This window comes from Camelus ferus, chromosome 21, assembly GCF_009834535.1.
Source record: "Camelus ferus isolate YT-003-E chromosome 21, BCGSAC_Cfer_1.0, whole genome shotgun sequence".
NCBI classification, from domain to species: domain Eukaryota; kingdom Metazoa; phylum Chordata; class Mammalia; order Artiodactyla; family Camelidae; genus Camelus; species Camelus ferus.
The window spans coordinates 24,257,515-24,275,041 of record NC_045716.1 but is presented as its reverse complement, the minus strand read 5'-3'; the positions used below and the strand labels follow the sequence as shown (position 1 = coordinate 24,275,041).

The following is a 17,527-nucleotide window of genomic DNA, read 5'->3' as shown; positions in this document are numbered from 1 at the left end:
ATTTTTGTTATTTCTTTTTTAAAAATAGCCTTTTGAGATATAATTCACATACCATGCAATTCACTTAGTTAAAGTGTACAATCCAGTGGTTTTCAGGCTGTTCACAAAGCTGTGCAACCACCACCACTATTAATTTCAGAACATGTTCAGTCACCCCTTCTAGCTCCTGGTGATCATCAGTTTACCTTCTGTCTCTACAGATTTGCCCCTTCTAGACATTTTGTATAAATGGAATCACACAACACGTGGCCCTTTGTGTCAGGCTTCTTTCACTTAGTACGGAATTTTTAGGGCTCAGCCACGCTGTAACTTATATCAATGCTTACTGCTTTTAATGGCTGAATCATATTCCCTTGAATGAATAGATCACATTTTGTTACCCATTCATCAGTTGATGGACATTTGGGTTGTTTCCACTTACTTGCTTTTATGAATAATACTGCTATGAATATTCATGTACAAATCCTTGGGTGAACATACGGTTTCAATTCTCTTGATGATACCTAGCAGTAGTGAATTTGCTAGGTCATATGGTAATTCTATATTTAATCTTTTGAGGAACTACCAGACGTTTTCCCAAAGCATCTGTTCCGTTTTACATTCCCACCAGCAATGTATGAGGGTTCCAATTTCTGTAAATCCTCACTAGCATTTGTTACTGTCCATCTTTTTGATTATAGCCAGCCTAGTGGACATGAAGTGGTATCTTGTTGTGGTTTTAATTTGCGTTTCCCGAATGATATCTTTTCATATGCTTATTGCCCATTTGTATATTCAGATCCTTTGCTCATTTAAAAATTCATTTGTGTTTTAATTTTTTTTTTAATGGAGGTACAGGACCTTGTGTATGCTAAGCACACGCTCTACCACTGAGCTATACTCTCCCCTCATTTGTGTTTTAATTGCTGAGATATAAGGGTTCTTTTATATGTTCTGGATACTAGACCCTTACATGATTTAGAAAAATATTTCCCATTCTGTGGATTTTTCTTCTTTTTTTAAACTTTTGAAAAAAATTGAAGTACAGTTGATTTACAATATTGTACTAGATTCAGGTGTACAGCTTAGTGATTTGGTTATACATATATATGTATATATCTATATGTTTTTTTGAACTTTCTTGATGATGTCCTTTGAAACAAGTTTTTAATTTGGGGAGATCCAATTTATATATATTTTTTCTTTTGTCACTTTTGCTTTTGGTGTTGTATATAAGGAGGCTTTGCTTAACCCTAGGTCACAAAGATTTATTCCTATGCTTTCTTCAGAGAGTTAGTTTTAGATCTTATGAATAGGTCTATGATCCACTTTGGGTTAATTTTTGTGTATGTTGTGAGGAAGGGGTCTGACTTGATTCTTTTGCATGAGGATGTCCATTTTCACCAACATCATTTGTTAAAAAGACTGTTCTTTCCCCGTTAACTTTTCTTGGCACCCTTGTTGAAAATCAACTGAGTGTATTTTTATTATATTATTATTATTTCTGGACTCTCATGTGTATTACATTGGTCTACATGTCTGTCCTTAGGTCTGTCCCACATTATCTTGGTTACTATTGCTTTGTAATAATTTTGTTCTTTTTCAGGATTGTTTTAGCCATTCAGGATCCTTTGCATTTCTGTATGAATTTTTTTTTTTAACGGAGGTACTAGGAATTGAACCCAAGACCTTGTGCATGCTAAGCATGCATTCTACCACTGAGCTATACCCACCCTACCCCACGTGAATTTTAGGATCAGTTTGTCAGCTTCTGCAAAGAAGCCAGCTTGGATTTTGACAGGAATTGTGTTGAATTTGTAGTTCAACTTGGGGAATATTGCCACCTTAACAATACTAAGTTTTTCAATCTGTGAAAACAGATGTTTGTTTACTTCTTTAGGTCTTTTATTTCTTGTTCCAGTTATGTTCTGTAATTTTCAGAATACAAGTTTTGGACTTTGTTAAATTTATTTCTAAGTTTTTTCCCCCAGTTTGTAGCTATTATAAATAGAATGGCTTTTGAATTTCGTTTTTGGATTGTTCATTGCTAATGTATGGAGTCACAACTATTTTTTGTATATTGATCTTGTATCCTTCCTTTAATGAATAATGTTGCTATGAATATTCATGTACAAGTTTTGGAGTGAGCATATGTTTTCAATTCTCTTGATACTACCTAGCAGTAGTGCAGTTGCTAGGTCAGATGGTAATTCTATGTTTAATCTTTTGAGGAACTTCCAGACATTCTTATATGAATATTCTATATACACGATTATGTCATCTACAAATAGTTTTACCTTTTCCTTTCCAATCTGGATGCCTTTAATTAATTTTTCTTACTCAGAGTCATTACATGGCCTTTGAAGAAAGTAAAACCACGCCATAATTCTATCAATGTAATCACTGTTATAGTGTATCCTCTTGGACATTTTCCTATACATATGTGTTTTTTTAAAATTATATTATATACTCTATTCTACAATTTGCTTGTCCCCCCACCTTTAATGGTACTTTGTAACATCTTCTATATCCATAAATGACTGTATAATATTCTATTATGCACATACCATAGTTTATTTAATCTTCCATTGTTGGATATTTTATTTCCATTTTTTGCAACCACAAACAATATATTTTCTTGAGCATACATGTTACTAACTTGTGCATCTGATTTATTTAATACAACTAATAAAGAAATATTTTCTAAATTGAAAAAGATTCAAGCACGATATACAGAGAAAAATGTGTAAATCCCCTTAAACAACCCCCTTTCCGTGATTTACTTACATGCATGTGAGTGTTGTGCTAGTTCAGATAAACTTGTTTCGTTAGGATACGTTTCCAGAGGTAAATTTGGCGGGTCAAAGAGTAGATCTGGTTTTAAGTCTTCCAATTAGAATCACCAGATTGCCACCCAGAAACGTGGTGACAGTTTACCCTCTTAACCAGCTGTGTAAGAGACTGCCTGTACACAGTTAATTTAACTGGAGGTTTTCCTAATGAAGTGGTATTGTTTCACTTATTTTCAGGTGTACTTGAAGGGGAGGTCTGGAGATAAGATGATCCATGAGAAGAATATTAACCAGCTGAAGAGTGAGGTCCAGTATATCCAGGAGGTGGGCACCCCTTCCCTTTGTGGAAGTGACCTAGGTCATTTCTCTGAACCTCACATTTTTTTAGCTCCCTTCTTTGTAGGTTCTGACTTTCTCCCTTCTGCTCCCTTCCTGTCTCCAAAATGCCATAATGTCCCTTCATGTGTCAAATAGCATTTCTGACCCTTCCATTAATCAACCAGTTCATTGATCACCAGCTACTTATTAAATACCATGCACCTAGAGCTATGCCCCAGGCACCCTACCTAAAATTGCCAGCCTTGGTTCCCCACTTTTTTAACCCTCTGCCCTGGCTTCATGTTTCTATGGCACTTGTCACTATATAACATATTACATGCTTTATTTATTTATATTTTGGGTTGTGTGTCTCCCCAACTAGATGTTAGATCCACCAGGGCAGGGGTGTTATTATTCTGCTGCTGGTGTAGGAGGGACTGGGCTGCAGCCCCGCTTGACTAGAGGCTCTCCTCCCCCGAGCTAGTGCTTAGAACAGTATGTGACTCAGGAGTATGGGTTGTGGGTAGACACAAAGGCGTGGCGTTGGTGTGGGTGGTCTCTTTCCCAAAACTAAAGCCTCTTGCCCTCCCCTCCCAGGCCAGGAACTGCCTGCAGAAGCTCCGGGAGGATATAAGTAGCAAGCTTGACAGAGATCTGGGAGATTCTCTCCCTCAACAGGAGATCCAGGTAATAGGAAATGGTCCATGATTGGGTTCCCACTGAGGACCCCACTGGTGCGGTTGTGCCGACAGTTCCATTTACCAGTCACCCAGTGGGTGCTGAGTCTAATACCACTGCCAGGAAAGGTGAGAACACAGGTGATGCTGGCTTCTCTCCGCACTCACAGCCCTGTCAGGGCTCTCCAGAAGATGGGCACTTGTGTTTACACAGGTCAGCCTATGTACAAGCACACCCGTTCCTAAAACATGTACAAAAATTGAATTTATATAAGTAAAACTATTGTTGAATTATTGCCAAACCTCTTAATCTTTAAGGATTCTGTGATCAATCTTCTTGTAATGCAAAGCCTTCTAAAGCAGAAAATTACCTATAAATACAAACTTCTCAGAAGCTGATCTTGCGTGACATGGGCGGTGCCTGTAGTGTGCACTGGAGGTCTTGGTCCTTGTCTGTCACTCACCTGTGTCTGTGGCTGTCTCTGCCCAGGGACGGGAAGCTCCTCCGGGCTAGGGTTTACCTTCCCCTGTCTCTGGGTCCCCACACCCCAGCCCAGCGTCTGGGACACACAAGAGCATCAGTAAATGTTTGGTAGACTAAACTGGGATGGATGATCCTAGGATCCTGCTTTTCAGTTTTTCTAAAATTTGAGGCTAGAAGAGTCCTCAGGGGAGCAGAAGTGTCTCTTTTGTGACTTCACTCTCGCTCCCTTAGATTCCGAGTCCTGTCTCCCTCATTTGCATTCGGTTTGGGCTGGGTATTCCTTCTTGGGAGCCCCTGCCCTCGCTCTCCCGATGGGAACGGTGACCTAGCAGCCGGTGCCAGTGGTGTTCCTCTTCGTCTTGGACACGTGATAGGCTTGGCTGGTGGCTTCCCTCTAATTCATCTTGCTTTGGCTGCCTGAGCTCACATCTGGCTGGTGGGAGGTGCTCCGTCCGGTGACTGAAGAACCTAATGAGCTCAGAGCCTGGCCCAGAAATCCAGGCCCCTTGTTGGCACAAACCAGCAGTCACATGATGACTAATCAGGCTTTGACTTGGAAAGAATTGCAGCAAATGCCGCTTATTCTTTTGATTTATGCTTTGTCAAACCTTGTCAGGATCCCCAAGGGGCAAGGGAAACTCTGTGTCAGGCAGTTTCTCGTATTTCCTGGGCTGTGAGGAATGGGCCTGCACACTTTCCAGTCTGCTGGAGGGTTTTAGCCTGAGGTTTCCTTCCTCCTCCCTGCAAGGCTAGAGTGTTCCCTCCCAAGGCTGTGCACATTTCTCCACTGCCTCTTTCCTCTTTTCCTACAGAGCACTAGAAGTTTCCCTTCCCTTCCCTTCCCTTCCCTTCCCTTCCCTTCCCTTCCCTTCCCTTCCCTTCCCTTCCCTTCCCTTCCCTTCCTTACTCTTTCTTCCTCCCCTCCTTCCCTCTTGTCTTGTCTTCTCCTTTTTCTCTTTTCTTTTTATCTAAGATTTGAGCTCTTAGAAGAATCATGTTTCAAAGTTGATTGCTTGGGACTGTTTTCATTACCAATTTTATTTTTCTTGATCAACAGGTGGTGCTAGAAAAGCCGAATGGCTTCAATCAAAGTCTCCCGCCCGAGGTAGGTAACCAGCAGGAGAGTGGTCACCACCGCTTAGCCAGGAGGCGGGGAAATCCTCCTTCCTGGGCTTTCTGTTTATTGCTTTCTCTCTCTCACGAAATAGGAAAGTAATTTTTACTTGCTGTAGAAATTCAAACACAGGAGGAAAAATGGAAACTCTCCTTGCCCAGTCCCACTCCTTAGTCGGTTTCGTAGCGTGGTGGTTATCACGCTCGCCCGGCCCAGTCCCACTCCTTGGGAGTATCCACGGTCAACAGACTGAAGTGGGTGATCCTTTTAGAGCGGTGCTCCTCAGCCTCCACTGAAGCCCACTGGAATGGCCTCGGGAGCCTGAGTGGATGCGGTACCTGTGTGCCATCCCTGGAAGCTGTCATCTAACTGGTCTGAGATGTGGCCTGGGCATCAGGTCTTTTAAAAAGCTCTTCAGATAATTCTGATGCTTAGCCAAAGTTGAGCACCAATGTTCTAGAGTGTTTTCTATGCAGACAACCATATTTAAAAGCCATATGTGTGTGTCTGTGTATTTTATATATATGTATATATGTATGCATGTATAAATGTATGTATATAATATACATATACTTTTCACAAATACAGGGTGATGATAAATACATTATTTCTTGCTTGCTTTTTTATTTTTTAAACTGAATAGTTTATTATAGCCTTTCCATATTTGTATGTGTAGATCTACCTTAATTTTTAATTAACAGCATAGTATGTGTAAAAGTACATAGCTGTAATTTTTTTAATTCTCCCTCCCAGCTTTATTGAAGTATAACTGACAAACAAACCTAGCTGTACTTTTTAAAAAATGACACTTGTTATATTTTTTGTGGTTATATAATAACACAAGACATGTCTATTGTACAAAATTAGGGGATTTCAGAAACACAGAAAAGTGACAAAAGAGAAAAATAACCAATTGTAATCTATGCAGAGAAAAACCAGTCTGGTGGAATTTCCTTTGTTTTTCCTTCAATGAGACTATGTATTTATAATATTGAGATTAGACCTTATTATACAGCATTTCTTTGTATGTGTGTCTTTGCTTGGGCAGGTATTTTTTGGATTGGGTTTGTTTGGCCCTCAGGTATAGAGCTGAATCAGACCTTCCCATCAGTTCAGGGCTCATTAACAGCATTGGTCCCATAAAGGCTTTCACTGGATTTACTTTTTTTTTTTTTGTCCCCACCACCAAAACGCAGTCACTCTAACATATTCAATATATGATTTAAATATGCCTATGAGATTTTTTTAAAATTTTCATACTGGACTTGAGCTGTATTTCTGTTTTTTCTTTTTTTAGCCCACACCGTGTTTTTAGGATCTGCCTACATTGCTGTGTTAAAATCTAGTTTGTTATCTCTAGCTCCTACATGTAAAGTTTTTGAACTCCCTTTTTTCTCTTCATACTATATCATGAAATTTTTCTGTGTCATTAAATACCCTTATGAGAACATCATCTGAAATAAGCACATAACAGCTGTGCTCCGGGAGCCTTTTAAGTCGTTCTCCCCTGTCCAGCAGCGGAGGCGCGGGTGTAGGGGACCTGACCGCAGAGCTTATCAACGACTGCATTCAGAAGGTTGTGGTTCCAGCCACTCACTTTAGATGTGCAGTTTGGATTTTTCCCTTCCCCTGAATCACCGTATTTGGCAAACATGCTGTTGGCAACAAGTTATTATAACACCTGGTTATCTGCTCCACCTTCCTTCTCACAAGCTCCAAGCCCTACCAGATATTATCTTACTTAGTTTTGAGACAGCCTGTAAGGCAGGGCGTGGTCAGGAGTCGCCTCACTGCTGCCCAGGTTGAGAAAGAAGGCCCACGGGACTCTGATAATGCAGCACCTGGGACCCCATCCCCTCCTTCCATTTGAGCTCTGTGCCCTGGATGGAAGGCGCTGCTGCTTCCCACTGAGCAAGGCAGGGAGAGACCGTGTCACAGTCACAGGGAAGCTGGTAGCTGAAAGGCGGCAGGGGTGGGGCCGAGACCCCACATGTCAGCTCATGCCCTAACCACCAAGCCACGATTGGGTGTGTCTGGGGAGAGACTCACAGTAACCTCAGTGAGGCACCTTTTCCTACATCGAAGTAGGTTCCTGGACTTACTGGGTGCTTTTGCCCTAAACCTGCCCGTCTGTCAGTAACTCTTTATCTGCTGATCTGTATGCTAGGTGCAGAGAGCAACAAAAGACATGCCTTGGGGACGCACCCCTTGTGATGAGTGTGGCACAGTCCCTGCCCTTGGGGAACTGTGGTCCAAAGGGGAACGTGATCCCTGCTCTCAGAGAACTCCAGTCTGTTGGAAGCAGGACACACACACACACACACAAGGATGGCATAAACATGTTGATTCACGCATAAAGGTTGCAGTGTGTCCTAAGATAATGAGGTGATTGGAAGCTAGTTGAGTTCTTTAGGATATGAAGAGAGAATGTCTTCATAGGAATAACTCAGAACTCCTGGGTGCCTAAGACTGACTGACTTTCCTCTTGTGTGATGTGAATTCTTTTGTGAGGGTGGTCTGGACAAAAAGGTCCAAGCAAGTGTGTGTTGTGGGAGGACGTTCTGTTACCAAGTCACAAATGTGGTGGCTTCACTATCCGTTCCCTGCCTGGGCTGTAGGTGGATACCTGTATAAACGGAGATGTCGAGAGCTTGAGGAAGACTGTGCAGGACTTGCTTGTCAAGCTGCAGGAGGCTGAGCAGCAGCGCCAGTCAGACCGTGCAGGTTTTGAGGTGAGATGTGGGATTTGGGGAGAGGGTGCCCCAAGGGTTGGGCCACTGGATGGCTGGATGCCATCATCTGGGAAGGTGAGGCCTTGAGGCCTGCGGGCAATTCCTTTCTGCTTTGCTCTTTCCTGGATATTTATAGCTTTGCTGTCCAAGGCTAGCCCACAGTTCGAAGGTCAGCTTTTGAGCCTCTGGCCTCCTGGAGTCGAGTGGTGGCGCTGGTCTGGGATGGCAAGTAATTCAGAAGCCCTTTCTGTAAGTACCATGGTCAGAACTACTGGGCTCTAAGCACTGTGCAGGCAGGGAATGTTGCCATCAAGTTCACCACTGCATCCCCAGTGTCTGGGACAATACCTGGCTTCAGCGGGGTGCCTCTGAGGTGTGGACCGGATGAGTGGATGAATCGGTGTGGTCCTAGGAAGAACTGTGCCTGGTGGAATCAGGGGACTTTACATCCAGTCATGGCTATACTACACAGAGCTCTGTGATCTTGAGTATCTCAATTATTATTATAAAAGTAATACTAGATTACTATAGAAGGTTAAAAGAATACAAAATAGAAGGCCTCCCAGTATTAAAAGTGTGTGAGGTCTTCCATGCTTCCCAGAAAATTCTTGGAGTATAAGATGAGGGACACCAGGCAAACTCGGGGCAGTTTTCGTAACTGCTCGATGTGAGAGTAAGCGTCTGTTACCTGCGATTGTTCCCCCCACGTAAAGTACTTTCTAGGGCATAAATATGTGATGATAGACGTCTGCCCTGCCCAGGCTTGCCAGGGGCTGGTGGAAAGGGGAGTCCCAGCCTAAAGTCTTCTCTTTCATGGACTCAGAGAATTTCTGAGAAGTGTTTTGAGGGTGAGGACCAAGGGCAGTGAGAATGACCAGCTGTCTCAAGAGTAGTTGAAGTCTTACTTGAGCAAGTGATTTAACCTCCCTAACCATCAGTTTCAACTTTTATAAAAAGGGGTCATGAATTTCACAAGATTGTTGTGTGGATTGAGTGAGGTAATATGTGTAAAGATATTTATTACTTAGAAGGGTTTAGAAATAAAAAATATGCTGTATTTTTCTTAGTGATCAGTTTCACAAGTGGGTTTTCCTAAATAATTTGAACTTAGGGTAACACTAGGATTAGTCTGGGCTCAGAACGAAGTAGCCGTGCAGTGAAGGAGTTCGTCGTGTCTACTTCAGATTCCACAACTTGGACGATTCAGTTGCTGATGAATGAGCTCAGCTGTCCTCTGCCTTCTTGGAGCAGAATGGGAGGAAGGGGAGGCTGGGGCTGTAGCACTGACTAGACTGAAACTTTGGGAGGAAATGTCTACACCAAGAAGCATTGTAAAGTGCAGTGGTTGGTTTTGTCAGCACCCAGAGGGCTCTGCCAGCCCTGGGTTTCAAAGCTTGAGCAAAAGTGTACTGAGTAATAAAAAGCCCAGGGCTTGAAGGGCCCTGACAGCTGTGAACCACGAGCCCATGGCTTCTTATGAGGGGCTGCCCTTTAAGCCATGGCACTTAGCACCCACCTGTGGTAGGAGACACTCCTCGCTCCTCGGGTTGCTCCCACTACTGGGGTAGGTTGCCACACCCTCTTATGATTAAGAGGTTCCCTTAGGGCAGGACTGGCTGGAGCTATGGGACAGCTGTGGCAGGGGAGTGTTTTTTTATTTTTTTTCCCTCTGTGATTCTACAGCTGGGTGTGAGGATGGCCCATGGCCCGTTAATGCTATGCTCCAAGCACACATCATCCTGGGTGCAGTGTTTACATACAGAAATGAGAGGCCTGTGTGTACGTTCCTGCCCATGGGGCTGGCCTGTTCCAGCCTAATCTGGGACGTTTGAAGGCTTTTCTCAGTCTCTCCTAGTGAATTAGACTTTCTGGTCTCCTTTTCTGAACCTAGAGGGTGGGAAGGGTAAGGCTGTCAGTTACCATGAAGACAACCTGCCGTGAAGCGTACATTTCTCGTCCTGCCGGCTCCTGGCCTTCAGGAAGGATTTGCAGCGAGTTTGCTCTGGACAGGGCTGGTGCGCAGCATGGACACGTCTCATCACACCTCATCCTGTGCTTTACTTTCTCCTCCCTGATAACGACTTTGGCAGGAGCCAGACAAACTGGTTGCTGGTGTTCTGTTTTACCAGGGCTGGTTAGGCTTTCTGAAGGTCACCTGGATTCTTTTTTAGTAATTGATTGAGGAGTCAGTGTAGGGTAACTGGGAAGCATTGAAATGGATGATGAAGTAACCGGGTTCTAGCACTGGTTCTGCATTCACTGGCTGTGTAGTCTTGAATAGGTCAGTTGATCTTTAGGTGTGAAAGGAGAGGGTTGGACTAGATGAACGTTAATTCCATTCATGACGTTACGGAGCAGTGACCGTGTGCTGGGTGCTGGGCTGCACTCTGGAAAGGTCATGGTGCCAAAGGTCTCCGCTGTCAGAAACGGATGGTCGCCTGGGGGATGCACACAGTGACCAGGCAGAATCGGCTCAGTGCTGTGAGAGGGAAGGGCTGTGCGTCCTCTGTGGCCGCACAGAGGAAGCTCAGGCTCCCTGGAAGAAGGGGTGTCTAAGCTGGGGTCTGAAGGGTAATTAGGAGTTGGCAAAATGCATGTGGGAGGAAAGGAGGCAAGTTCTTACTTTTCTTCACTCTCAATTCTGTTTCTGTTCTTTTCAAATTGGCTTGCCGTGTTTGACAAAGAGCAGGTTCTTCCCGGTGTCTAGCGGCCCTTCCAGATGCCCGTCTGGCCTTTGTGTGCACGCTGCCATGTTGCTTGAAGTGAGGGCGAGGAGGAGGGGGAGGCAGAAGAAAGAGTGTGGAGATATCCTTTCCTGGATTCTTCGCGTTTGCACTAGGAGGAAAGCCGCAACACTGGGTGAAGCTTGGGTGGTACTGGAGGGCTGCTGGGGATGCTGGAGAATCAGCCACCTGGAAAGTGGAAAGTCTGTGGGTTCCAGGTGTCACTCTAAAGTAGAGCTCAACTACTGTGGAGAACAGTATGGAGGCTCCTTAAAAAATTAAAAATAGTTACACTATGGTCCAGCAATCCCACTCCTGGGCATATATCCGGAGAAAACTCTAATTCAAAAAGATACATGCAGCCCAATGTTTATAGCGGCACTTTTTATAATAGCCAAGACCTGAAAGCAACCTAAATATCCATCAACAGATGACTGGATAAAGAAAATGTAGTGTGTGTGTGTGTGTGTGTGTGTGTGTGTGTGTGTGTGTGTGTGTGTGTGTGGTGAAATACTACTCAGCCATAAAAAGGAATGAAATCATGCCATTTGTAGCAACATGAATGGACCTAGAAATTATCATACTAAGTGAAGTAAATCAGACAGAGAAAGACAAATATCCTATGGATATCACTTATATGTGGAATCTAAAAAAATGACACAAACTTATTTACAAAACAGGAGACTCACAGACATAGAAAACAAACTTATGGTTACCAGGGGGAAGGGAAGAGGGCGGGATAAACTGGGAGTTTGGGATTGGCATATACAAACTACTTGGTATGGAATAAACAACAAGGTCCTAAGGTATAGCACAGGAAACTATTTAATGGCTTGTAGTAACCTGTAATGAGAGAGAATATGTGTATATGCATAAGTGAATCACTGTGCTGTACACTGGAAACTAATATAACATTGTAAATCAACTATACTTCAATAAAATTTTTTTTTAAAACCCAAAAAACAGAACAAAAGAAAAACAACAACAAAAAAAGCAGGGCTCAATCACCTGGAAGTGGAGTTAACCTGCTGCTTCCCTGAGTGGGCGATGGCGGTGTGCTTTTCAGGCTTGCCTCTCTTCTCCCATCACCGCACCCAGGCTCCTGGGTTCTTTTCTAAGGCTTTTATCCATGTTCCCCGCCACCCGCCATGTTCCCCACCTATACTTAACACATCCCCATCCTGTGTCACAGGTCACACTCAGCCAGTACCAGAGAGAAGCAGAGCAGAGTCACGCAGCCCTCCAGAGAGCGGAGGACAGAGTGGAGCAGAAGGAGGCAGAAGTCGGAGAGCTGCAGAGGCGCTTGCTGGGAATGGAGACGGTAACGTAGGAGCCTTGCTGATCAGCACCCAGGCTCCTGGGCAGGGAGGCACCCTGGGACGGACTGAGATGGTTGCAGAGACTCTCCTTCTCTGAGCAGCTCCAGAAAATCACACTTCACAGCTTCCTTTGGCAAATACCTTCCAGTACCTTTCTCCATCCCACTAGCCCTTGATGCCTAGAGTTGAACCCATTTCCATTTTAGGCAGTTCCTGCGCAGCTGCCCTTTGTCTTTGGCAGACAGCTCTCAGGGAGCCACTCAGCCTGGTTTCTCGGGGCTTGGTAGCCATAGCTGGCAGGTGGGCCTGGGTAATGCAGGGCCAGCCTCTCCCTCCGGGCAGCTGGGTGAGGCTGAGAAGGTTCTGTGTGCTGAGGGTGGGAAGGGTTGTCCCTAACAAGGGAGGGCGCCCCATCAAACCAGCTTGGCCTGCTGCTTGTTGGCAGCTGTCCCACGCCTAGTACCCATTTCACCCCAGTGCAGAAACGGTTGCCTTCTCCTCATCTGAGATTTTTCTTTCCCTTGGTCCTTCAGGAGCATCAGGCCTTACTGACAAAGGTCAAGGAAGGGGAGACAGCCCTGGAGGAACTTCGGAGCAAGAATGGTGACTGCCAAGTAGAACAAGAAAAGTAAGGGCCCTTGTTCTCCGTGGAGTTGGGGTGCAGGGAGGGCGCAGACCTGGGGAAGGAGCTGGTGCTGATGTCAGATCTTCCAGCTCTGACTCACTGTGTGCCTGCTCGGGGTGGGGCCCTGCCCACGGAGATACTGTCTGGGAGGCTGCCATCTCCGAGGAGTTCATCTTCCGTGGAGTAACAACCCAAAGAAAAGGCTTTTACAGTGTCAGAGCCAGAGTCAGTGGGAGCTGGTGAAGCGTCTGCCGTCATGGTACATCGTTGTATGGTTGTTACACTGTGGAAGTGGCATTATTCCACCATAGTTTACTCCCCTCAAACCAAAAGCAGCTCTAAACTACCTGAGGGAAAAATCGAATAACTTCCTCACATACCATGCTAATGAAAATGACAGTGAGCACCTTCGTGGAGAGATCCTTAACCTGCTTTCATCTGAAACGACCCAAACACTGAGACCCACCTGTCAGTGGTGGCACACAGGGGATCACTGAGATCCTTTCTACTCCGGAGTTAGAGTGGTTTGCAGATTCCTCTGGTCAGAGGGGATCAGAGACCCCAGACCAGTGAAACCTACAGAGCAAAGATTGAGCCGCTCTTAGACCTTCAAGAATTTAGAAGTCCTTTATGCTGTTGGCAATTAATTTATAAGATCTCAAGTGGTTAATCACATTTAACATTAGCATATTGGTCTGGTCTTTGTTGTATAAGTTGGACCTTTCTAAGTTCAGCAGATGTTACCTGGAGGGCCTTCAAAAGAATTCCAAGATGAACAGACATGATCCTTGCCTTCTTGGACCCTTCAGTCTCCTGAGGGCATTTTCTCTGCTTTGGGATAACCTCGATCGAGGCCTGCCTGACATGGAAAATGCAGACATCTTATTGTAGTGTTCTTTCAGGCTCAGTTTCATGGCAGAATTGCTGTTAAGTTACTCAGCTCCCTCCTCAGTGGTGGAAGTCCTCACGGGCAGGTGACCAAGAGGAAGGAGCAAGAGAAACAAAAAAGAGCAGATAATCCAAAACCGAGACTTGGGAATGGCAAGTGGTAGCTATGCATCAAAAATGCTGACTTTCTAAATAAAAGGAGACTGAGAAGTGGGGCACCAGAGAGCTGAGGATGGAAACTTAGAATGTTTGAAGCTTAGGAAGGATGAGTTGGGGGGCTCAGATTGTGTAGTCCCCTATGCCGAGCACCACCCACCTTCTAGCAGCAGGCACTGGTCTGCTTCCTCAGGCAGAACCAGACAGTAATGGGTACCAGCAATCCTTCAGAGCTCTGAGCTCCGGGGCACTCTCCTTGGCCTACCTGACCTTTGGAGATCTTGACCAGTTTGCTTAGAAGATGCAAAGGTAACAGCAAGTGTCCAGAAATTGGGAGACTCAGAAACGGACTTGTGTGAAGAGGCTTTAAGGGTCCTCAAATCTATCTTCCTCTTGATATAAAATCCCTGCCAACAGCGAGATGGTCTTGTGTATTGTAATCCCAGCTCCTACTTGAATGAGGCTGTGCACTTTCTGACAACTTTAATACTGAGAAAGTCTTCCTGTGTTAAGAACTGCTTCCTTGGAACATCTACCCTTTAGCTCTAGTTTTACCTGTAGGGCTCTCCAGAATGACTTATCCTTTCTAACCTTCTGAGCCTCAGTTCCCTCATTTGGACTAGGTGGTCTCTAGGGATGCTTCTGATGTGGTGTTCTGAGGTATCCCGCCACCCACTCCTCACAGCAGACCACTGGGGAATCACACCTGATCAAGACCCCCCCGAGCCCGAGGCCCTGGCTGAGACTGGGTAGACAAAGCATCATTTCCCCTTGCCTCAGCTTCTGGTCTCAATCCCCAGGGCTGCGAGCCTGGAAAAGGAAGTGGCTGGTTTGCGGGAGAAGATCCACCACTTGGATGACATGCTTAAAAGCCAGCAGCGGAAAGTCCGGCAAATGATAGAGCAGGTAGGTGGGGTCAGATCTTCCCCTGCTTTGGGTTCCTCCTCTGGAAGTCACTGCGTTGAGTCTAGCCCTGTTTTCCTGTCAAGTCTACATCTTTATTTATTTATTCTCTTGAGAATCTTGGCTTATATCCATAAGTGTCCCATAAAACATTTATAGCTACTGATGACTGGGTTTGGATGGTTGGGATTTGCTCTTCTCCCATCTTTCCCCTACATTTTTGGTCATGTTCCTTGTGCTTTCCCGTGGGACAAGAAGGGAAAGGTTAGTCTCTTACACTTTGAAGGGTGCTGGCAAATGAATAATTAAGTCGCAATAAACTCGCTTATCTGTGTGTAGATGATCAACCTTTGCACCTCATGGCAGATTTCTCAGCCTTCCCCTGCCTGAGCTTTAGGGTGGCGTATGGTATCCTATCAGAATATGACGTTTTGTAGAATTGTTTTGAGAACTTCAGACCCCTAATTGGGAGGGCATCGTTGCTGCACGTCAGCTCCAGGAGGGCTGGGTTTTGTCTGTCTGGTTCATGGGGTTTCTAGAGACAGGGCCTGTCATACAGTAGCACTCAATTAATATTTCTGGAATGAATACATAATTTGTATTTCCCAAAGTCAAATGGAATGGTTTCTGGAATCAACCATTATTTTGGACTATCAGGGTGGTGTTCCCCTCACACCCCCTGCCCCCACACCCAGGATAAGCAAGAGTTTAACACTTGTTGAAATGAGGCATTTACAGACAAGCTGAGCACATCTCGCAAGCGGTGCAAAGCTCTGCCCTTTGTCTCTGCTGGCTCCCTCGACGGCGGGGCGAAGTTTGATGAGTGTGTCATGAGTCATTTCACAGTGAGCCCCGGTGTCTCCCACATCTTTGCAGCTCCAGAATTCAAAAGCTGTGATCCAGTCAAAGGACACCGCCATCCAGGAGCTCAAGGAGAAAATCGCCTACCTGGAAGCTGAGGTGAGTGCTCTGGGCAGCCCTGGGAAGGGAGTGGATGCTTGAAGAAAAGCCTGGATGTGAGGAAGGGGGAGATTCTGGAGGGGGGCTTGGTCCTGTCTAGCTGCTGCACAGAAGTGAGTATCTGGGGTGCTTGGTTGATCTTCATTTCAGCTGAGTAAATGTTTTCTGAGAACCTTCACGGAGTGGCAGACAATGGTAAGGCCTGTCCCTGCTCTGAAGGGATATATCCTCTTGGGGCGAGCCCGCGCTGTGGCGGCATGGAGGTCGCCCCTCATTCTGACTGTGTGGCCTTAACAGGGGCACTGACAGTGGAGCTGGGCTTTGAAGGATGAGGCCTTCCACAGGTGGCGTCCTTTTCATGACAAAGGCGACGGGCTGTTATTCTGGGTCTAGCTTCCGCTGTACCTCAGGGCCCTTCCTGTCCATTGACTGACTACCTGAGATTGCTTTGCAAGCATTGTGTGAAGATCCCAGGTAGCGAGGGAGCTAAAAGGAAACAGGAGACAGGGTTGTTCATCTCCAGGGAGTTTGCAGTCTAGACTTAGGGATAAAATACATTTTAAAAATCACCTAAGAATACTTTATAGAAAAGCATATGGACGAACAGAAGTAAATATCTCAACTGACTATAGGAAATTATTTGCAGTAATTGTATAGAGAAGGTATACAGGAGGTGATCAGTGTCGCACAGAGTTCTTGAGAGAACACCTCCTCGGGGAAGGAGACTGGAGGGAGAGCAGCCTGGAGTGGGGAGGATGTGGGGAGAGGGCGTCCTGGTGGCGGCACTCACAGTAGGGGCGGGGGTGACAGCAGCACAAACACAGCAGTGGAGAGACCAGAACGAGCCCGTTCAATGTGACAAAAGGCAAGGCAGAAAAAGGCCAGCTCTAACCTCGTAACCTGTGTTAACAGAATTTAGAGATGCATGACCGGATGGAACACCTGATAGAGAAACAGATCAGTTACGGCAACTTCAGCACCCAGAACCGGGCCAAGACTGAGAACCCGAGCAGGTGGGTCGTTGTGCACGGAGCCGGGCTCAGGTGGGAAGTGAAGGAGAGACGGGCAGAGGAGCCATGGGAAGGGAACGTTTAGTGCTGAGGCCAGGATGAGGCTCTGCTAAATCCAGCTTTATTCTCCCAGTCTCTAATTGGACCCATTCTCCACCTGAACCATTTTCTAACCAGGTTAGGGTAGAGCCTGATGCCATAACCCCACGGAGGCCCATGAAAGGCTGCTAGAGGTGCATGAACCCCCTGACATGGCAGCAACAATCATGAATGTGCAGTGAGTGCGTATTTCTAGGGAGAGGGCCTTTTGTTCCCAAGAGATTCACAAAAAGGTCCCAGACTTTGAAAAACTCAAGAATCACAGCCACAGCCACCCCTCAGCTGTTCAGCCACACCCTCTCTTTTCACCTGCCAGCAGACAAAAGTGCCTCTCCCCTAACCCTCTCTTAGACAGCGCTGACAATTACTGTTTCTGAGCATTAGAACCAAGAGATCAGCTGGCCCTGAAGTGTAGAATCAGGAGGCAGACTGGAGGGGCGTTTGTTTTTTTGTTAATCCAACAGTCTCATTACAAAAATAACCACAATGTGTGCAGCAGCAGAATTGGGAAGGACGCTGCCTGACTTCTGCCAGAGTGGGCAGCCCTGCTTCCCCACGGCCCTGCAGGGGCAGTCAGCCGCGCAGGGAGCCTCGGGGCAAGGTAGCAGGCAGAGCTCTGTCCGGGAGGCCTGGCCTTGGCTCGTTCTGTCCACTCTGAGCACCAACCACCCCCGCCCCCACCACCATCATGATGAATAGCTCAGATCAGGTCTCCCAGCACTGGGCATCCTCCCCGCCCTGCTCTTAG

General features: G+C 45.8%; 1 protein-coding gene across 3 annotated transcripts in view; it reads left to right on the top strand.

The window, feature by feature from the left end:
- TUFT1 (tuftelin 1) overlaps positions 1 to 17,527 on the top strand; it is a 52,390-nt gene that overhangs the window by 18,709 nt on the left and 16,154 nt on the right. For 2 of the 3 annotated variants that reach the window (XM_006186663.3, XM_006186664.3), the window contains 9 exons: positions 3,009 to 3,095; positions 3,687 to 3,776; positions 5,308 to 5,355; positions 7,983 to 8,096; positions 12,012 to 12,140; positions 12,672 to 12,766; positions 14,608 to 14,713; positions 15,587 to 15,670; positions 16,583 to 16,683. In XM_006186663.3, coding sequence (XP_006186725.1) covers positions 3,009 to 3,095; positions 3,687 to 3,776; positions 5,308 to 5,355; positions 7,983 to 8,096; positions 12,012 to 12,140; positions 12,672 to 12,766; positions 14,608 to 14,713; positions 15,587 to 15,670; positions 16,583 to 16,683 — 854 coding nt within the window. The remainder of the gene's footprint in view (positions 1 to 3,008; positions 3,096 to 3,686; positions 3,777 to 5,307; positions 5,356 to 7,982; positions 8,097 to 12,011; positions 12,141 to 12,671; positions 12,767 to 14,607; positions 14,714 to 15,586; positions 15,671 to 16,582; positions 16,684 to 17,527) is intronic. The other variant, XM_014560852.2, reaches the window with a different exon arrangement.